The sequence below is a fragment of the Triplophysa dalaica genome, chromosome 19 (assembly GCF_015846415.1).
Source record: "Triplophysa dalaica isolate WHDGS20190420 chromosome 19, ASM1584641v1, whole genome shotgun sequence".
In the NCBI taxonomy this organism is placed as follows: Eukaryota; Metazoa; Chordata; class Actinopteri; order Cypriniformes; family Nemacheilidae; genus Triplophysa; species Triplophysa dalaica.
In genome coordinates this window covers 2,983,310-2,999,814 of record NC_079560.1, presented here as the reverse complement: position 1 = coordinate 2,999,814, position 16,505 = coordinate 2,983,310, and the positions used below count along the sequence as shown (strand labels likewise).

The 16,505-nt window shown below is 39.5% G+C and overlaps 1 protein-coding gene across 2 annotated transcripts in view; it reads left to right on the top strand.

The window, feature by feature from the left end:
* Window positions 1-3,053: 3,053 nt before the first annotated feature.
* The window catches only part of col5a1 (procollagen, type V, alpha 1), a 67,658-nt gene continuing 54,206 nt past the window's right edge, over window positions 3,054-16,505 (top strand). For both annotated transcript variants that reach the window (XM_056732040.1, XM_056732039.1), the window contains exon 1: window positions 3,054-3,474. In XM_056732040.1, coding sequence (XP_056588018.1) covers window positions 3,372-3,474 — 103 coding nt within the window. In that variant the 5' untranslated portion in view covers window positions 3,054-3,371. The remainder of the gene's footprint in view (window positions 3,475-16,505) is intronic.

The window sequence follows — 16,505 nt, the reverse complement described above, 5'->3', positions numbered from 1 at the left end:
TTATAGAAACTAACATGTTACCTATTACTGTCTCAATTGCTCTAAAAAGATCTTGTTAAGTGTTTTGAATAAGTTTGCCTTTGTCTGAACGTGTTTGAATAGCGCCGTTGGGTCCAAATCAAATTCTCAGGTCATGTTTGCAAGATGGAAAATGTGTGAAAACCTTGATCCGGATTCAATGGTTTAACTCTATAATTATAAATCTGACTTGATAATGTTGATGTGAATATCCTAGGGTTTTTGGAGCAGGGTTAATATGAAGCACTGACGGATGGTGACCTGAGGGAAAATGAGAGGCTGAACCTCAGCCAATATGTCCATCACTTTTCTTTACTTTTGGCACTTGTTTTTTTACTCTCTTTTATTCACAGAGAACATGCACAGGTGATGATGACAAAGTTATGAAACGCGTGCGTGTTCCTGTACTGTATATGCGTGCGAGGTGGTTCAGATTTCTTTAGGACAGGTTAACATTCAGGACCAAATCTGTGGGTTTGTCTTGTGCTTCCTAAATTGTCTTTTGTAACTAAAAGGTTCAAACGTTTTGCTATGTTTTCTATTGGAAATTTAACTGGATCATTTTCACACATGTTGATTGATAGTCAGTAGTGGCTTCATCATGAATTCAAAGGATTCAGAGGTGAAAGTTAATAGCTTGATGAAAAAGGATTTACTGCAATATTACCGTCTTATCACACAGGCCCATTTGTGCACAACACGTCTTACAGAACATGCTCTATTTAAACTTCTAAAATTGGAATTCCTCTTTTTGATATTCATTGGATAATGTAGTCCTTTCACCCTCAGAAAATCTTGTTGTGCTCTTCTGGAAAGCAAACACGGCAGACAAAAGCAGATAAGTAAAATCCCAGCTAAAGATCACTGCAAAAGTAGCCAAATGTTGGCAGCTGGATCGAATCCAGTGTTGAGCGTTGTTTACATTTATGAGTTGTGTACAGCACTGGCTTTAAGCCATGTTTAATATCTGTCTTCTTTTCCTAATTGAGAAGTGCTGGAGAGATGAGCACATGTTTGCTGAGATCGCTCAGGGGCGAGGAGAGTAAGACTGTACACTGGCAAAGATACTGTATCAATCAGTTATTCTTTAGAACAAACTTATTCTCTATAAAACTATAAAATATAGTTTTTTTAATTCTCAAGTTACTTGTTTATGTTCTATTCTTTTGCAGTCTTTACACCCCTTCCATGTTTTCATAATTACTTTGTTTTCCTCTCTTTCGAAACATCTGTTATTAAACCGCAACCACAAAATCACTAAAATGTACTTCATTATTTCCACCAATCACAGTGTATAATTTATCCAATGATCGGGCTTAGTCTTATTTAACTATTTTATTAACTAACAGGTTTGTATGCTCTGCATAATATGTCACGATTTTATTTTATTTATTTATTTGTATTTTCACAACATTTTGCTGAACTGAAAAGTGCATTTGAGGTATTAAAACAGTTATTATTTTTTCAATTATTATTATTTACATAAAGAATTGCTTGAAATAAATCAGTATTGTTTTAGGGTTAGTCTCACAACCCATCTCAACGTCATATCATAACAAAACGTACGCATGAGATCAAAGGAAATAAGAATTTCATACGAATGAGTCACCTTGTAAAAGAGCTATGAATTCCTATCTAAATGCGTTGTTATATTTTTAAACGTATGAAGAATGCCACGTATTAAAATACGTTTGACTGACACGAAAAAAGGGAGAAATTTGTGTCCATGAACACAGTCTAAAGGGAATTCGTGACATTGTTATGAACTTTGTTAAGTGAGTAAACGTAACAATTTAGTCTACATGAGTATCAAGTAATGTGAACTCAAACACACACTTTTTGAGATTGCCATATATACAGTTTTATTTCAGGTGATCAGAAGATGTTTTGTGGACTGAAAGATGCGTTTTCAGGTCTACTACAGTTCAACCCATCAGACACACTGTTCATTTAACCTTTACAGCTATTACACATTGCATCTTCCCTTCCATGTTGAGTTTTCTATTTGCTCAACAAGCGTTTCATTTTCTTAATATTCACTCTGAGGAGGCACTTCTGGTGTCTTATTTTTGGACTTAAGTGTTTGTGTGTGTTTTAAGGGCTGTACAGGAGTAGCTGCCCCCCGCTGGCTCAGGGACACCCCTGCATAAAAGAAGCTGCATTCTTCAAATTCCCCGTGAGGTAACCTGAGGTGGAATGAGACATCACCCACTATAACATGATGTGTAACGTCGAGGAAGAAACTCCACAGCGATGTGCAATTAGATGTCACTCTCATATCACCATTGGAAAGTAATGGACTTCTTAGAACGCTTCTAAACATTTGCTATTCACCAAAGCCATAATTTACCAGTACATGTTTTTATTTTGTTCCATATGTAACAAGGACAGAATTCTTATCGCGTTTACATCAGTCGCCGTGTCAAGAGGTCATCACCTCGATGGCCTTCCCTGCTTCAGCTGCCATGTGTGTCAGGAGGTCCAGAACCATTTCAGCCTTAGAATAGTTCCCAAATTTTTATTTTAGGATGTACTCGGAACAACCCTTGGCTCTAATGCACAGCACTGTTTCTATTTAACTGTTCATATGCTGGATAGACAGGGCAAGTTGAATTGTTTAGCGTTTCATTTTACATTGGCTCTGTAGAAACAAAGTGAAATAAAATCAATAAAACAGGGAAATAGTACTTTATAACATTGTATTTTTCTATCTTTTAGAAACAGTGTCTTTGACTGAACAAATAAATCAAGCAACTATGTGTTTGTTTTGTGATATGAAAGTGATTCTTCGTCAGACGTCTCTGTTTGATGTCCCTAAAAAACTTTTTTTGTCTATTCTTAGAACGAAAATCAAGATCAAGCCACAATGAAGTGAAAGCAGCAGACATAAAAAGAAAAAAACTCCCTCCCCCTTCTCGCGCTGACCAATCAGAAGCCGCGCGTTTTCCGCTCTCCTCTCCGGTTGGCTGCTCTCCTCCTGACTGACAGCCCGTGTGAATGAAGTTTTTCCCACTTTGGCTCCTCGAAGTTTCAGTGACGGGGGCATCGCCGCAGCTGGAGAGAGAGTGAGAGAGAGAGAGAAGCAGCGCACCGAAGGGAAAGAATAGTCGGGAAAGACTGGAGAGAGGGTGCCCCATCCATCTATCCCTTCATTTATCCCTCCATCCTCAGAATTTACCCGCAGGACTTGATTCACTTATGGCTGCATGAGAAGCTCTGTCCCTCCACGTTCCTCTCTCTCGCTTCCTTTCCGTGGGACTTTTGAGTTACTGCTTGTGTCCTGATAGACAGCGCTTGTCATAGCCAAAGTACAATCGAGCTCGAGCGATCCACGCGCGGCGGGACGGGTGGTCATGGATACACCTATCAGATGGAAAGTAAAGAGGAGGCTTAAGGAGATGCGGCTGTCGATACTGATAGCGTTTCTGATGTTTGTCACCTCCGGAGCCAGCGCAGGTAAGCGGCCATCAGATGTTATCCGACTGTTACTTTGTATCGTTTGGTCGGCGCATCAAACGAGGGCGGCGCACGGCGGGGAGTGCGCGAGAATGCTGCGCGCGGTCTGTCCGGTGTCCCAGGACTGGGGTGACCGGAGGAGGGGATGGGGGGCCTGGAGTGAGATCTTAAACTATTGTTTGCGCAAAAGTCCAAGTATTGGAGCAGTGGTATGCGCACTCAAATCAGGATTCCTTAGTGCTCTTTCGTTCTGCAAAGATCCCTCTTGTAATGTACATTTTACATCTTCCCTTTTTTAGATCAACACATTGGCTTGCACCTTTTTTTACCAGAACTTGATATATAAGGTTCTCATGGGACATCAGCATCCCTATTGATCAGCCCCGAGGTGCGAGGAGCATCAGGGGTGACTTGGATACTTAAAGGCATGTGTTTTATTTAGGTGTTTGTGATGCTCTTTCTAAGAGATTTGGCTGAAAGAAGGTTTTCTCCAGCAGGCGCTCTCTGACTGCAGAACGTAATTGGAAAAATATGCAGGACGCAGATGAGAAACACACGAGCAGGGAAAGACAGGGAAGTCTACCCTAATTTTTCATAGGCTCTTAAAAATGCGAGCATCACACCAACCCAGTTTTTAAGTCTTTTGGTTTGGTGGTCAAATGATAAGAATAACAGATAAAAACATGTTAATTCCTCTCTATGAAGAGTCTGGAGGCCTCTCGTGAGCTTTAATGAAGAACATCAGTGGATCGGGGTGGAGTCGCCACACATTCTCTATATAAGAGATGCTTGGGGTTAAACTTGTCATTATGCTCTAAACCCATTTAACAAAACCTCAGTGTTTTGTGCTTATAGGGATACAGTATTTATACATCTACTTAAACCCTTATTTCGTTATTAAATGTGTTGCATTAAAATAAAATCGTATACATTACAAACTGATTAGAAATTGGACATTTGTTAAAAGTCAAGTGAATGAACATTTGCTGTTATGCCCTTATGCATGCAACATTCTTTGCAAAGTTTAGTTTAGTTTTGTATTCAGCAAACTTTTGTTTTCCAAAATAACTTTTTAGGATTGTTTGACATCAGGTTTTGGAGTTCCATCATTATATTGTTCCCTGGTTTGTTAGTGTGACGTTTGTAGTCATGAATTTGAAGCTGTAGCTTCAGTTCAGTTATCACAGAGCACAAGCAGACATGATATAACCTCTCATCCTCTTTCTCGATTCTCCAGCCTGTCCCAGGGAGTATACACCCCTCTCTCTCTCTCTCTCTCTCTCTCTCTCTCTCTCTCTCCAGGCTGAAGGGAGGGCGAGGGGTGTGTTGGATATTCTGCTCCGTGTGTGATTAGCTTCATGTCTGGTCTGGCCATTTATAATTATTTTGTTATTATTATTAAAATGTCAGCTTCACAAATGTTTTGATAGAACTTTCTTATCTAAATGATTTAGTTATAAGCATGCGTTTTGTAAAAAGTGATTGGCAAAGATATTTATTTGATCTTAAAGGGATACTTCACCCAAAAATGAAAATTCTGCCATCATTGACTTACCTTCGAGTTGTTTCAAATGTGTATAAATGTCTTTGTTCTGGTGAACACAGAGAAAGATGTTTGGAATAATGCTTTTAACCAAACAGACCCCCATTGACTGCCATAGTAGGAAAAAAACAATGGTAGTCAAAGTGCCCCAGAACTGTTTGCCGTCCTTCATTCATCAAAATGTCTCATTTAGTGTTCAACGGAACAAAGAAATGATAAAGTATTTTTTCCTACTATGGGAGTCAATGGGGGTTGAAAACACCCGGAAACCAAATCAGTCAGTTATTTTATTTAAAAGCTTTCTGGTGTTGTTTGCTATTTTTAATAGTATTACAATTTTACCATTGACATATCAACTGTTTGGTAGAGGCCTAAAAAAGGCCATTTGTTAAAGGGATAAGTTACCCAAAAATTAAAGTGATGTCTTCATTTACTCTCCCTAAGTTTATTGTTATGCTGGACACAAAGAAAGATATTTGGAGGAGAACACTTGTAACCAACAGTTCTGGGTCACTATTGTCTACCATAGTAGGAAACGGAACTGCTATGGTAGTCAATGGTGCCCCTAGAACAAAGAAATGTATAGAGGTTTTAAAAACTTGAGGTTGAGTAATTTCCATTTTTGAGTTCATTTTTGGCTGAACTGTCCCTTTAAAAACATTTTTTTTTGCGTCAAGGAGAAAACTTCCATTGCTTTTTTCTTAATGAGGGTGTTAAGCGTTAATAAAACAGGTTATTGCATCATCAGTCTATTTGATCTCCAAAGATCTCCAAAATACTTTTTTAAGAACCATTGAATAACCTTTTATTTTGATCTCATCTGTTAAGCAGTAAACAATATAGAGTATCTGATCAATACATGCTGACAGTCTGACACTTTTGCTCAGAATAAGTCAATGCCAAACCGATTAAAGATATGTATTCTCTTTAATGGTGTTTTATATAAAACATCTGTCACTAAGCTCATTACAGTACATTTTAGATTGGACTAATGCGTATTAGAGTCACTTTAGTTGAAAATCAGTTCACTTCACAAAACCTCACACAGAAGGCTTTGCATGCATCTCAAATACAGACAGCTGTTATCCCTACATAGTGCATTTCATTACTGTAGTTCCCTTGGTGACGTGTTTTGTGGTAATGCAGAAAAGATGGTGGGTTTGATTTACGACCATGTTAGAAAGATCTATAGGGTAAAGTTTTTGCTTCTTTGTTTTAAAAAAACCTGTGTCCACACGAAAACGCAAAAACACGCCAGACCAACAGGTGGCGATTTAACCCTAACCATGAAGCCTTGTTGGCCAATCAGAAGCGTGGAATCTGACGTCAAACAAAGGAGAATTCAATGTCGTAAGCCAAATCCCCAGAGTTCCTAAAATGTTCCCCCTGGCAGGAGTTTTCAAAAACGCTCTGTTTTAGTGACCGAGTACTTCGTTTGCGTGTGTCCAAACTGCAAAGAAAAAACGTTTTGAAAATACCCGTCTTCGTGTGGACAGTCAGCAGCATTCACTGTTTCCATGTGGTCTAACAATGATGTAATACAGTAGGCGGAGCAAAGCTGAATGACATCCGCTGGAAGAAGGTGACATATTTACTGCAGAGTTCGGTAAAGAGTTGTGCTTTCTGGGATATGGCTGTTACGGATTAGACAGAAGCTTGTAAAGTAAAAATGGCCGACGGGGGTCCGGCTACACTTCCTGTGTAAGGTTGTTCCCCTTTATTACTCACACAAGTGCCGTTTTATGAGTTTTTACGAACACTTTCTGTGGACCATCCTCACTCATTCAGGCTGTTGGGTGCGCTTGACTCCTGGGAGTGCATGGATTCTTTTTAACAAATGGCATGTTGTATAGTTTATTGGCCATGTGTGTTTTCTGTTTTTTGTTTCTCTTGTTGTTATCATGGACATACCTAAACCCAGTCGAGGAGCCAAACTCTCACATCCTTGGAGCCTTTTGAAAATGTTTCCCTTGTAATGAGAACAAGCTGTCTGTCTTTTCTGAACAGCTTTTCATCCAGAGTTTGATTCGCTGTTGTTTAGAAGATGAAGAATATCAAAAGTCGTGCAGAAATCAGATTCGTGTTGCCTTTGGCTCAGCACGCCCATTAACTGGAGACGTGCTATTTTCGTCGAGCTATTAAAAGGTTCACGTTTAAATCCAACAGGAATACAATGAAGGGTTTCCCTTTCCAATCAGACCAAATTTCAAGTCATCTACTTATCCCCCGTATGAACTTTTGCACACAAGATTAAGATAAGTGCATCCCGAATAATAAAGTATTGAAAAGTGATTTGGGAGTACTGTTTTTACTTGATTTTGTAGTATGCGTTCACAAGTAGTATGCAAAATTATGATTATTTTGTCCCAAATAATAGTACATTGAACATGGTGCTTAGTCCACTAGTATACTTTATCTGCTAAATGAATTTTTTAAGTATGCATCTGTGCATACTTTAAAATGAATACTGCCAATCCGCAAGGACTTTGATGGTCCCTGATACACATGATGTCATCTCACAACATTATAGTATGTTGCAACTCTGCAATGCTTGCTTACTCCACAAGCAAAAGTATGTAACTTTTGATTGCCAACACAATATGTGTCTAATAAAAATATGCAACTGAGATTCAGTCTCAGTGAGGGTAGCCAGAAAATAAAATACATTTCTTACAGTGAATCACATAAAATTGCATGCAGAAGTCAAAAGAATTTCATTATAAATGCTAGTTCAACAATTACCGTGTCAGCAGTTGTGAATCGACGGGTGTTATGTAACGTCAGACCAACGCTCACCTCTTTTCCTGCCCTCAACGTGTTGGAGCTCCAGGTCTGAGATCACAATTGTTGTACATTTTGTACTGCATTAAACAGCACTGTGTATAGCAAGGGTTTCTTTCTTTCAGTGTGTGTGGTTTGGAGTTTATAGGGTGTGTTTCTGAGTTGCATTGTTTTATGATTTAAAAGTGGTTTATGTGTTTTTCCAGTCTAAACCCACGACTGGGAGGTTGATAGTTGGTCAAAACCTTCAAGGGGACAATTCACACGCTATAAAAAACAAGATGTTGCTTCTTTCAGACACATTGACCCAAGAACCTTGGCCCAAAAATAACCAGATGTGAAGTTAACTGTAGTAACTCGGTTGCTGTGGATTGGTTTGGTACTGAGAGCAAGTAAAAGAATCGTTCGTTTGATGCTTGATTCTTTTGAGTTATGTGAGTGATTCACTTCAATCAATTAGCAAAGCAATGGGCAGTTTGTTTTAAATCAATGGACAGCAAATCTAAATTTTTGCCATGTAATGTAAAAATAATGCAACATTTGACAAACGATCATAAAACGATTAATAATTGTATACAATTGTGAGCAATGTCTGAAAATGAGTTAGGGAATCGCTTTTATGATTCAGTTCATTGAAATGATTAAATTAATGTTCAATGAGACTGGGAATTGTTTATTTCAATTGAATGGTGACTCAAATTGATAAGGGAGTATTTTTAGTAATGTGGCTGATTGAAATGAATCAGCCATGGAGGACGAAATCCTGGTGTGTTTTCAAAGCAAGGGAAAGTGAAAAAACAAGGAGCGTTATTGAAGCCAATAACAGCAGATCTACAGGAGTGGAGGTCAGAGGGTCAGAGGTTAAAGGTCAAATACTCTGGGTGGTGACTTTCAGATTATGACCACCCCAGAGGTTTACAGTGCTCCACCCCGGGATACAGCGTCTGGAAAACACATCACGTTGAGAAGAGAGAGTGGGAAATGATCCATTACACAATGTTTTGACGTGAAAAGTGATTTCTTGAAATGAAACTGAACGTCTATCTGAATGTCTAAATGAGGGCCAAAAATCACTTCTAACTGCTAATTTCGTTCATATTATAAACCGAATCTTTATTCGCAGTCCTGTCTTTCTAAACCTGCATATGACTCTTTATTTATGTGAAACACAAAAGAAGATATTTTGAGAAATGTCTTGTGTTTTTGTGTTCATACAATGGAAGTCAATAGGGGACGGAGTTGTTTGGTTACCAACGTTCTTCAAAATATCTTCTTTTGTGTTCTGCAGAAGCATGAAAGTCATACAGGTTTCCAATGACATTAGGGTAAGTGAATGATGAATGATTTTCATTTTTGGGTGACTTAAAGAACAATGCTCTGGGTGGTTACTAGGGTGTTGCTAGGTGCTTGCTAGCTGTAGTGTGTTATTGTAGAGGTCAGCTGTTTTTTGGGGGGGGATTAAACCTGGACTTGATACATCCCACCACCCCTGCAGCTCAAACACAGCACATTGTTTCTGTCATGCATGCATGCGTGCGTGTTTAGATCTCTGGTTCCCAGAGCTTTAGATTTGAAGTTTTTGAGTATTGCATTTCTGTCTGCTTTGCTCCGAATGAATAGCCTCTTTCATGGCGCTTTTAAACGGACGCCATGTTTGAGCCTTGCTAAGGTTTTGTTGTGATTAATTGGGGGGGGGGTCACAGTGTGTGTGCGCGCACAGGCGCGTGTGTGTGTCTGGCCTCTCTCAAGTTCCGAGCACCCCTGCAATGTCTCGAGATTCCCTTGGGCTGTCAGGAACCCCACACATGTGCGGACACTTCCTCTAGAATAACATTCCCTACATACCTGTACTAGCGCTGCACACTTAGTGTCTGTGGACTATACATCAGGTCCAGACGACCTCAAAGCATCACAGGATAGTTGTGTTTTTGAAACAAATAGCCACAAAAGGAGCAACAGTGTTTTAGTTCATTTCTTTTTGCTTTTGAGAATGAGAAGTCAGAGAGAGAAAGAGAGTTGTGTTCTCACATCTGGAAGCTATAGCCGTCATTGTGATGTCTGCTGATCCTAGAGAAAAAGAGGGAAGAAAGAGGGGGGAAAAAGGAAAAATACGTTCCAGATGTTTTTCCTCCCCTCGCTGTGGAACAGCAGAGGAATAAAATACTGTTTCATTAAGAAAGAAGAAAAATACACGGTCCTCGCAGAGAAACGTGAGAGAGTTTTGGTTTGGACGTTTGAAAAAAAATGCTCCAAATTTTAGCGTACAGTTTGAACGGCTTCTGTTTAATTCGTATTGTTTATTTGTGTGTGTGTGTGTATGCTTGTTTGCGTCTGATTCTCAGAGCTGTAGTGAATTTAGAGATACTTCAGGGTCTCAGAAGTATGTTTTGCATTATGTGATGATATTGCGGTAGATTGCAGAGCGCCTGTAGTGTTGTTGTTGCTCAAAAGTGGCCGTAACATTTAAAATGTGATTACAATGGATTCAATTCTTGTCATTGTTTATTTTAATATAATTTTTTGGGTGTGTGTGAAAGATAGAGAGAGTGTGTCTTTGGTGACCTTTGTTGTGACCTCTGATCTTATATACCACACATGACCCTTGAGAGAAAGCTTTATGGGTCTTCCAGTGGTTTATGACCAACACTCACTTTTTTGGGAGGGGTGGGGGGGCGATTCTGATGTATACTTTCATCTTATGGAAGAAGAGACGTTTCTTTGTCTGATATAGTACAATGATGAAGGACACGTCTCGTCCTTTGGATGAGACTTTAAAGTGAGGTGTAACCCCGGTGTGCTGGCCAGTTTCCCTCCACTGGCCCTTGTCAATCATGGCCTCCTGATAATCCCCAACCTCTGAATTGGCTCTATATCTCTCTCCTCTTCACTTATAGCTGGTGTGTGGTGAGCGCACTGTCGCCGTTGTACTGTGGCTGCCATCCGCATCATCCGGATGGGGAGCGAAACGCTTCGGGTGTACATCAATACACAATAAACTTCATTCGTTCATCCTTTCACATCTATTCTCATGATGTTCACAGCAGATCACACAGAATCCGAAACACTCATCGAAACTCTGACATCATGACCCAAAACGTGGCAGTTTCTTTGTTCTCACAGAAATGCACAATGGAAACCACATTCCTCCAAAATAGTAACATATTGTTATATAAAACTTATAGTAAAGTTAAAAGCGATATTATAAAGTGAAATGGGATCTCCGTTCAAGAACAGTGTAAGAAACGTTCACAATCTGCCATTTGAATTTGCAAAGCAGCACAATTTTATTGCACTTTACTTCTTTGGCAGAAGCTCCCGTACCGTGGTAAAGGTCAGTCCATGAAAGCTTTCAGTGTAAAGACTGCTCGAGTCTTCAGAAGGTTTTCATTATCCGGTGGACGAGGCCTTTAGTTCGTCTCGTAATGGACCATTTGAGCAGTATGTAAAAGGTTGCGTGCTGTCTCTCTCGGATCGAATGTTTGAAAATCCCTTTATAGGTTTCAGCAAGTAGTAATAAAATGACATGCGGACCCTTTTGACCCTGCACACCTGGTAATGCAAATGCAGTCATGTGTATATCATCTGTACGGATACCTGCAGGTTTTTTGGGATTATTACAGACACGTGGAGTCGGTAATGTGCGATTAATAATTGTTCAAGGAATATTGAGGAGATGTTTAAGAGAACCCGCAGGTCCAGACATGAGCGAGAACTTTAGGATTCTGGAGCGGTGTGTGGAAAGCTAACATTCCTTCCACTGGCCTCATACAGAGAATATCAAATAGTCTCTCTCTCTCTCTCTCTCTCTCTCTCTCTCTCTCTCTCTCTCTCTGCAGTAGCACATTATGAACTAGCCGCAAAAGCCACAGAAACGTTCATCTCTCTCCAGAAGGAATTCAACTCAATCTACACACACACTTCAATCAGACTTATAGGCCAGAACAGAAACGCTTTTGTTTCAGAAGTGTAATGATATGGATATGGATATGTTGTGTCACATGTAATATATTTGGCTTTAACTAATATAAAAAACGGACAATATTTTTGATGTATGAACTGTTTTACGATTTGTGATTTTAATGAAGTGCAGATGTGATTTAAACAAAAATTGTGTTCAGTTACATTTGTATCGAAGCGCATTATTATTTTAAACATGGTGTCATTTTTTTGCCACACTGGCATTTTTCAGTGACATGATTTTTTTGCTATTTTCTTTTTGGAAATGCACCATGGTAATACCACTGTTCTCTTTCAAGTACCTTAGCGATGTAAGGACTGTACCATGGTACATAAATATGGTAATTATTCCATTATTAAATTTGATCATTTGATTCTTCCACTGCACCAAGCTTCTATTTTATTTTGCTTACACGTATTTTGTGTGTGTGACAGAGAGGGGCATCTGTTTTGTAGTAATCTCTGATCTGATAGAGGGGGGATTTCAACTGCAATTGTGCCTTTGCTGTTGAAATTGGATGCTTTTGTCCTCAAATGTGTGTGCGATCGAGTTTGTGGTACAGCACCAATGAGTCAACGTTTCCAACTCGCATGCTGAACTCCAGCCAGCGATGCAGTCACTAAATGTGAGCTGTTTAACAGGGTAAAAACCTCCACAAACACATACACAGCTTTAATTTTGCTTTATTAGACTATTAAGAGTGTGCTGTGAATGTGTACATTGTGCTGTTTTTGCTGAATCAGTTGGATGTCGAGTGTTGCTCGGTGGAAACCGGTGCAAACTATAGTCTGACCAAACCACCGGGCCGGCACACAAAACCATACCATTACACGGCACTTCAAACAGGCCACCAGAGGAGAGAGAGAAAGAGACTGAGCAAAAAAAAAACGATTAGCATGCTTTTATAAGCCTCGGTGAAGAAAGATAGCATAGCAAAGTTAAGCCATAAAAAAGAAAACGCACCTGGTTGGAATACCTGCATTTGAGCCCATTTGCCCTTTGAACCCTGCCCTCCTATTACTTGTGTTTCTGTCCAGGTCGAATTTTAGACAGTGACCTCCTGCATGTCATAATATGTACTTAGACAGCTATCTTACCCGCAGGACACTCCTCCCGCATGATTGGCTGCTGTGGGTTAAAGAGCTGTCAATCAATCGGGTTGATCTATCATTAAAATGTCAGTGTGGGCTTTTGTTCCGCCCCCAGACACGGGTCACGTCTAGAAAAGACATACTGAGCTGCTGTTAGCGGTGCCCGCCGGGGCAAGCATCACAAGTACTGTCGCTCTCTAATGACCACCTAGTAATATCATCATTTCAATCATGGCAGTGCCATGACGTCATGATTTTGGCATTTTCTGTTTAAATGACTTTCTTATGTCTACCGTCATCTGTGTGTGCGTTATCTCCATTTGTATTAAGAGAGTTGAGCTACACTGAGTATTTCAACTTTCGCCTTATGCATGGAAGTCTCTGCCCCTCTCTCTCTCTCTCTCTCTCTCTCTCACTCACTTTCTCTATCTCTTTCCATTGCTTCACAGTGCTTGCATTTTCCACATCAAATGCCACTGTTGAGCAGTCATCTTCTTTCTGTTGACATTAAAGTGTACAGTTAGATTCTCATTGGTAGTCATTTCTCCATCGTTATTTACAGTCTGATGTGGTTTTATAAAGTGACCGAGGGTAATTCGAGGAAGTTTTGATACATGAACCATTCTACTTATTTAGCTGGAAGTATGTCCTTGGTTGAAATTCATTTCACAAAATTGCTGTAAACATGAGATTTTTTTATTCAGTCCAGATGTGCTGTGGTTGAAGATGTACTGATGTGTTGTAGAGTTTTGTTACGAAGTTTGGGTCCTGAATGTTGCATTGTGGGAAATTGAGGTTAAGAGCTGTGTGTTAGAGAGTTAAAACGTGTTCACACAAAGGATGATGAAGTTTTAAAAAGGGTCCTAAATGTAAGAAAATAGCTACAAGACAACTGTAAGGATGATGCTTGGATATGTTCTTGGTGGTAAAGCGGCTTTATGCTCTTTTTGTTTTTTGAAAACAGAAGAAGATATGTAGGAAAGCAAACAGTTCTATGGTAGTCAATGGTGGCCAAGAAATGTTTGGTTACACGCATTCTTCCAAATATCTTTCTCTGTGTTCATCAGAACAAAAATGTATACAGATCTGGAACAACACGATGAATAAATGATGACATAATTGTCTTTAAGTAAAAGTTTCCATTTGCTTTTTTAAATTCAATTGCATGTTTAAGAGAAATAATAAAGACCCTCAATCATGATTTTTCGTTCTTCTTATGAACTTTCAATTCGAATGTGTGAGATTTGTCAGCTGACCGATGCATTGTGGGATATTTAATGAAGAAAACAGGTAGTTTCATCTGTTGTATATGTACTTCAAGTTAGAAAGTGTCTTGGAGTGTCTGTAAATGCAGTCGTACAAATGGCACAGGTCCATAAAAGCTGTGTTTGATTTTGTGCTTATGTATGTCTATTGTGTGTTAGAGGAACAACAGACAGAAGTTTGGACGTGTTTTGAGCATTGAGTAAATTTTTCCACTTCACCGAATGAGAGACACACAGAATAATCTGTGCGGTGTTTGTGAGAAAGAGGAATCCCTTTGGACAGGCAGGTTAGGAAAAGGACACACGCTTTACACGTATTGGCAGTGTGTGAGTTGGATTAGGTGTGCTACAAAACGGATTAAGCATTTTTCCTGTTTCTGCTATGAAAATGTGTGTCTCTTATTCTGTCTGTTTCCTGTTGTTGTGTGAAAAAATAAGAATATCATTGCTGCTTTGGATTTTATAATGGGGGGAAAAAAGCGAGAGAGAGAGAATGTGTCAACTCTCTTTCCTCTTTCTCTGTCATTCACCTTCCTGTGTATGTATGTGTGTGTGTTTGTATCTGTTTCCCTGAAGCGCATGGGGCGGGGGCTGGCTGTCACATCAGATAGCAGTTACAAAACTAGTGTCACGTCCAGTCGGACAGAACCCAGACGCAGGCAGAAGTGAAGGGGTTAAACAATATTTATTAAGGCACAAAATTATAAACACACAATGGGGCAAACATAAACTAAACAATACTTACATACAGAAAACTTCCCACGAGGGGGCAAAACAAAGTTCAGGATAACAGTCCAAAAAGTCCAAACACAAGGGAAGCAGGAACAAGGTAAGCCAGACACGAAGTAGCAACAGGTAATAAAGAACAGGAAGTATTAACTAGTAAGTACAATGAACCGACAAACAGTAAGGGAATCAGGGACATTACATAAGGGGAAACTAATGATGAGCGATGATAAAGAGATCGCGAAGGGCAGGTGACAAGACTTAACAATGAGTGCGACTAGCGGGACGAAGCATAGACAGGTGAGGGAGATTTAAAACCATTGGGACGCTAGACAGAGAGACGAGGGGGCGGAGCTACATGAAGACATGCGGCAAAATGTCAAAACGAACCGCCACGTGTCTCCACACAAACGATACACACAAGACATGATATTGTCACGGCTCTATCCCCAAGGCCCGAATACTCAGGACTGGAAGGACAGGACCGTGACAACTAGACCCAGCCAACTTTTGGAAGATCCAAAGTTTCCAGCATGCACATTGAAAGTATGCACTAAAAGAATGACTCTTGAAGGATGACCTCTGTCAGCTGTGGCCTGCGCTGAACCTGAGCATTATATCAGTCTTGACAGACACTATCCTGCTGTGATTGGTCGTTAAGGGAATCATTGGATCATTTACTTTGCAGAGAGGTGAACCGTAAGCTTGAGTTGGTCATTCTGATTTACACACCGAATGAACTCCTACTGGTGTGTGTGTTCACATATTTCCGAGGTCACTTCAGATGTGACATCACTTTTGTTCTGCAGATAACTGCAAGGAAGATATTGTTATGTTGAAACCCCCGGATGGCAGCAGCCAATGGCGTGAATTTGGGGCGGGGGCTCTGTCTATGCATGCATTTGGTCATCCATACAACAATATACTAGAGATGCAACAGACGATTATTTTGATCGTCGATTAATCTAACGATTATTAGACCAATTAATCGACTAATCGTCTATGTTTTCAATGACTAATCGGTATGTTTTTAATGATTATTCAGCTTTTGCAGCTAGTTAAAACATTGAGTTATACATCATTTACGTAATGAATAAAATCAATTCAGCTTTTGAAATTTGTTTTAATGAACTTGAACCAACTGGTTACTCTCTTTAAGTTTGCTGATTCTGTCCAACTCAAATCACACAAATACTCAACAAATGAACTGACAAGAAGAGAAATTCAGATATTATATAATTCTTCCTAATATCACCTTTTGTAAGTTGTCATTAATATGGCATAAAATAAAGGCAAGGTATAAGACTCCTATAACTTAACGTCCATCTCTATAATTATTTTCCTCACATGTTTTACCTAATAGTGTTATTATAATCAAGACAGGCTCAAAACAAATAATAACATTACTGTAATTATATGATTACTAATATTATTGCATTCATTCATAAAAAGATTTACCGCTAAGTTAGTTAGTTAGCTGAATATACAATTGACATCATTCACGTTTAAGAAGGTTTAAGTAAATGAAACTTTTTTATGCACTCTATCGGCTGCCAATAACTATTTTATATAATGGGGGGAGGAGCCAAGTAGTCCCCCCCAAACTTCCTGTTTTAGGGGAAGTTACATTAAAGCATTGAACAAGGCGGCACATTTCAAGGTTCTTC